Source organism: Salmo salar, chromosome 12, assembly GCF_965601325.2.
Source record: "Salmo salar chromosome 12, fSalSal1, whole genome shotgun sequence".
NCBI lineage: Eukaryota > Metazoa > Chordata > Actinopteri > Salmoniformes > Salmonidae > Salmo > Salmo salar.
The window spans coordinates 19,141,795-19,146,526 of NC_138302.1; the positions used below are offsets into that span (position 1 = coordinate 19,141,795).

The following is a 4,732-nucleotide window of genomic DNA, read 5'->3' on the forward strand; positions in this document are numbered from 1 at the left end:
AAACGTAAATATCTACTCTGATTTAAGAGGTGACATCAATAAGGGATCATAGCATTCAACTGGTCAGTCTGTCATGGAAAGAGCTTGTATTCATAATGTTTTGTCCACTCAGCGTAGAACCACATTTCATTTAAAAAAACAGTACAAGCTACATAGACCTATAAAACCGTACAGGCCTACTCTGTGGGCCGGTTCCCCGCACAAAGATTAAGCCCTAGACTAAAACGCATGTTCAACGGAGATTCTCTATAGAAAGTGTTTGAGTCCAATATCTCTGTGTCCGGGAAACCGGCATGGCTATACGGAATATGTTGGTCTAGCAGAGGCCGGACACTTGACCTTCACGCAGTGACAGGCATATAGCTCGGCGTTTTCTCCTTGTGCTTTTGCTCGACAGCCTGCACAGATTTCTCACTCACGTCCCCATGACATACGGGGGGATTACGCACGGCACGCACATCCATAACTTGTCATTGACGCACTTCAAAACAATGTGTAGAGGAACATTTGGAACCGTATAGATGAAGTTCACAAAAAGGGACAATGACTTTATTTTCAGTATTTCATTGTCACAGCGCACGATCAGCTCTGTCTAATTTCCTCGTTTTCGCCATGCGTAAAAGTCATATTTGAATTCCATTTCGAAATATATGTATATTTTTTGGTCAGGGTGTAGGCTATTTCATGCGCTCCTGGGAAGAGGGAACATGCGTTTGGTGAGAGCTTTTTGTCTCCCCATCGTTCTCAAATGTGATTCCGGACCAAGTTATCTAACAAATCATCCAAAACACATGAATAAGAATAACACTGATAAATAAGTAAATTAATAGGCAACCAATATGCCTATAGCGTAGAAAATGTAGGGAGGGTATTGTATATAGAGGGGGGGGGGGGTTGTACAATGGAGGCGGGTCACTCTCTTCAATACCTCCGCTCTCCTCCCCTCCCAACGCGTCCAAATACTTAGCTCGCTCGCGCACTGGTTCCTCTCACCACCTTCCCTTTCTTTCTGTTTCGTACATCCCGCCTCAGACCCAGACCCAGTGACATCACGTGAAGAGACAAGGGGCTTCGCCCAGCCCTGCTCCCATCTCCAGTTACAAAAACACACAGGAACTCAATTGTCAAAAGATCGCACCGCACGGCTGGTTTGTCTATAGCCTATGGAGAACCAGGCCACACTTATAGGACTAAACCTTTAACCAAACCTTTGTTTCTTTTCATCAGGGGATGAGTTGGGGTATCCAGCCGTTTAGCGCGCGCACCTCCGATTACCGAGCCTCTAAATCAAGTATTATTTAAAACGGGGTATATAGTATCATATGTTACTCAGCGGGTTCCATTTCCTTGATGCGCGCGAGCAGGACTTCGATGGCATGATGCTCCCGAGCCCGCTCACTTCCACGCCGTTCTCAGTCAAGGATATTCTGAAACTCGAACAGCTAGAGCAGCAGCAGCAGAGGCAGCGATCTCAACAGCACCAATCTCGACATCTGGACCCGCAACAGATCCAACACCTGTCCCACACCCAACAACACTTAGCACACCCGGACTCGACCCAGCAGCAGCAGACCCAGTCCCAGCACTTCCAGGCGCCACCGTCCTGTATGCTTGCTTCAGCGGTCGACAGCCCTCCGTTCTCGGACGGGGAAGACAACATGGCTTACCTGAGTTCTCTGGCGCCTCAGGACGGGCATGGAGAGGCCAGTCTGTCCCCGGAGATGTTCGTCCATCCCGGGCTGGGCCACCTGACCGACCCGAAGCTGGAGGTAGACCTGGAGGATCAGGAAAACAGTGAGTTGATTAATAAGATGATTATTATGAGATTTTTGTTCTGCTGAAATGACGTATGAACAAAGGGGCACAAAGCATCGCTTTGAATAAAATACCTAATATAGCCTCTCAATATACACACTCATGATCATTTGCGTCGACAGTATATATAAAACCAGAAAATGTAAGGAATCCGGAATAAATTATTGCGGAAGGTGAAAATGTGTCTTAAAAAGTGTCTTGGTTTTAGGCTAAATGTTAGGCGCAGGAGTTTTGTGAGTGTGTTATAATTTCAAAAGACACAAACGAGGCCTGTTATAATTCGACAAAAATACATTTTAATCTTAAATGGGGTCTGGCGATTGATAAATAATTCAATAATCTCGTCTTTAAATATCAGATTTTTTGAACGTTTTGCAAATAAAACATGAATTTAGGTAGGCAGGAGAATAAATATCTCAACTGGTATAAATATGTTTTCATTATGCTATTGTCTTTATTCTAAGGGCTGCATAGACTGATAAACTAGTTGAAATTATGACAAACAAAAGTTATTGGACTATAACTACTTCATAACCAATAGAATAGCATGAATGTTTTAACCAATAGAATAGCATGAATGTAAATACATCTTAAAAATAAACGACAGAGAGTAGGCCTAGCCTGCAACCAAGTGAAAGTAAACATTGTGGAAAAATTGTTGTCTTTGGTTTTGATTTATGGTCATACCTTTAGAGAGTATTTCTCAACATATAGCGCTTTTGTTTCTTTTACTTAATTTATCTAAACTCATTTATCGTGAACTATACACGTTTTGAATAGTTTGGATTAGACGTTTTACTGTCACGGTTTTCATAAGGCAGGACTATACTGACAGACAAAATAATTATACATTAACGTCAGTAAAACGAAATTAGTTAGCTGTACACATTCAAATAAGATACATTATGAAATATATTTCCCAAAATATTTTGTATTTTTATAGGCTACTTTAATAAAACTATATTCCTATTTTCAGAGTAGCCTACAAAATGTTTATGCTCATCTCTTGACACCACAGAGATCTGTGGCGTGGTGTCCAAGCCGCTGGAGGGAGAGGACAGCGGCCAGGGGGACTCGGATCGGCCGGCCAAGCAGAGAACCAGACGGAAACCCCGGGTCCTCTTCTCCCAAGTCCAGGTGTTCGAGTTAGAGCGGCGCTTCAAGCAGCAGCGGTACCTGTCCGCTCCTGAACGAGAACACCTGGCGAGCACTCTCAAACTCACCTCCACGCAGGTCAAAATCTGGTTCCAGAACCGACGGTACAAGTGTAAGCGGCAGCGGCAGGACAAGTCCCTGGAGCTGGCAGGACACCACCACCCTCCCCCGCCAAGACGAGTCGCGGTGCCGGTCCTGGTCCGGGATGGGAAGCCCTGTCTGGGCGGGACTCAGAACTACAATGCTCCGTACGGGTCGAACCCCTATAGTTACAACGGATACCCGGCCTACACGTACAACAACCCGGCATACAACAGCAACTACAGCTGTACTTACACCAGTATCCCCACTCTCCCCCCAACCACCACGGCTAACCCCTTCATGGCCATGAACTTGGGGAGCATTGGGGGGCTTAGCGCCTCTCCCCAGCCCCAAACGCACCAAGGGGCAGCGGTCACGACATGTCAGGGCTCACTGCAAGGGATCCGGGCCTGGTAGCCCCACTCCGGTTACACCCTGGATAAAACCAGAGCATTGTTTTACACCCACACCAGGGACATTAATCGAATCCTCTCATGCCGTTTTTTTAAAGGGTTCTTCCCCTTTTTAAAATAAAGGGAGTTATTTCTCAGCAGTATTTCGGAAACAGTGTTGTTTTTATGTAGTTATAGGCCTTCGTGTCTGCCTGGTGGGGTGGCTATCGTTGGATTAAGACTGAAAAGGTGCAAATTCAACACGTTTACTCCACTCTCGGTGACGGTCATCAGAAAGAAGCTGTGCGTAACGGCTGAAATGGAATTATGACCAACAATGGTCGAATTTTATTTGAATGACCAACTATCCAGTTAACGTTGGATATATAGGATAGGCCTAATCACGAGACTAGACGTTTGATAATTGTGATATACGGAGTAAGGGTGGTCTAGTTACTTGTAAGGATGTCCGGATTATTCAACACTGATGGGCTATAGGTGGAGTTCCCAATCTACTGTTCTCAAGGATTTGCTTGATATTTCTAATGTTTATTTAGCCATGATGACATGAGAAGTGAGAGTGTTTGATTGTTTTCAAGCTTATGTAATTCATCGACATTTATTTGATTAATTCCATTTTCTCATTTAACAAATCCTGGAATGGCAGAAATTGAAATGGGATGTAATCCAACCTTGGGCTCTGAACACAACTAACACAATTTTATAAAATCTCATAACTTGCTTTCGAAAACGAATAAATTCCATATTTTGCTACTTTGCGCAAAATTTCCACGGTCCATTACATTCTTTGTGAGGCTCTTGAGAGTTTTCTATGGTGGGATCCTAATTCTCCCAGTGTGCGTGTGCGTGAGTGTGTGTGTGAGAGAGAGAGCGAGCGAGAGAGAGAGATGGATAGGCTAACTTCCCGTTATCTACAAGCTGTTCTAATTTGTCAAGATGTCTGATATTATTGAAATATCACCTGCTTTTCGATGTGCCTTTAATTACGAGTATATAAAATGGGGATAGAAATAAGCAATAATGTTACAACATGCTGGATAAGAATAATCTCTGCAAATCACATTCATCACAATCATCTTCAAAAAGCCACATCTAAAGAAGAATAGACGGCTGAGAATGAATAGACTACACTGAGGCATGAATGGCCTCTTGGCAAGATACGACCTGGATATCAAGACAAGAAAATACTAATTCTCTCTCTTTAGACACAATTCCATTAAACCGGTGCACAATATTTCAATAAAAAACTGTCAATTCAAAATGTCATA

At 43.7% G+C, this 4,732-nt stretch overlaps 1 protein-coding gene across 1 annotated transcript; it reads left to right on the forward strand.

The window, feature by feature from the left end:
* Window positions 1-1,158: 1,158 nt before the first annotated feature.
* On the forward strand, window positions 1,159-4,229 carry nkx23 (Homeobox protein Nkx-2.3). The gene is made up of 2 exons (NM_001173756.1): window positions 1,159-1,794; window positions 2,834-4,229. Exons 1-2 carry the CDS (start codon window positions 1,323-1,325, stop codon window positions 3,466-3,468), a joined length of 1,107 nt encoding a protein of 368 aa, NP_001167227.1. The 5' UTR covers window positions 1,159-1,322; the 3' UTR covers window positions 3,469-4,229.
* Window positions 4,230-4,732: the final 503 nt, after the last annotated feature.

Excerpts from the sequence above, each read along its gene's own strand:
- nkx23 (NM_001173756.1), top strand. The coding sequence starts at position 1,323 with ATGTTACTCAGCGGGTTCCATTTCCTTGATGCGCGCGAGCAGGACTTC. Across the intron at positions 1,795-2,833 it reads CCTGGAGGATCAGGAAAACA|AGATCTGTGGCGTGGTGTCC; the intron begins GTGAGTTGATTA and ends TTGACACCACAG.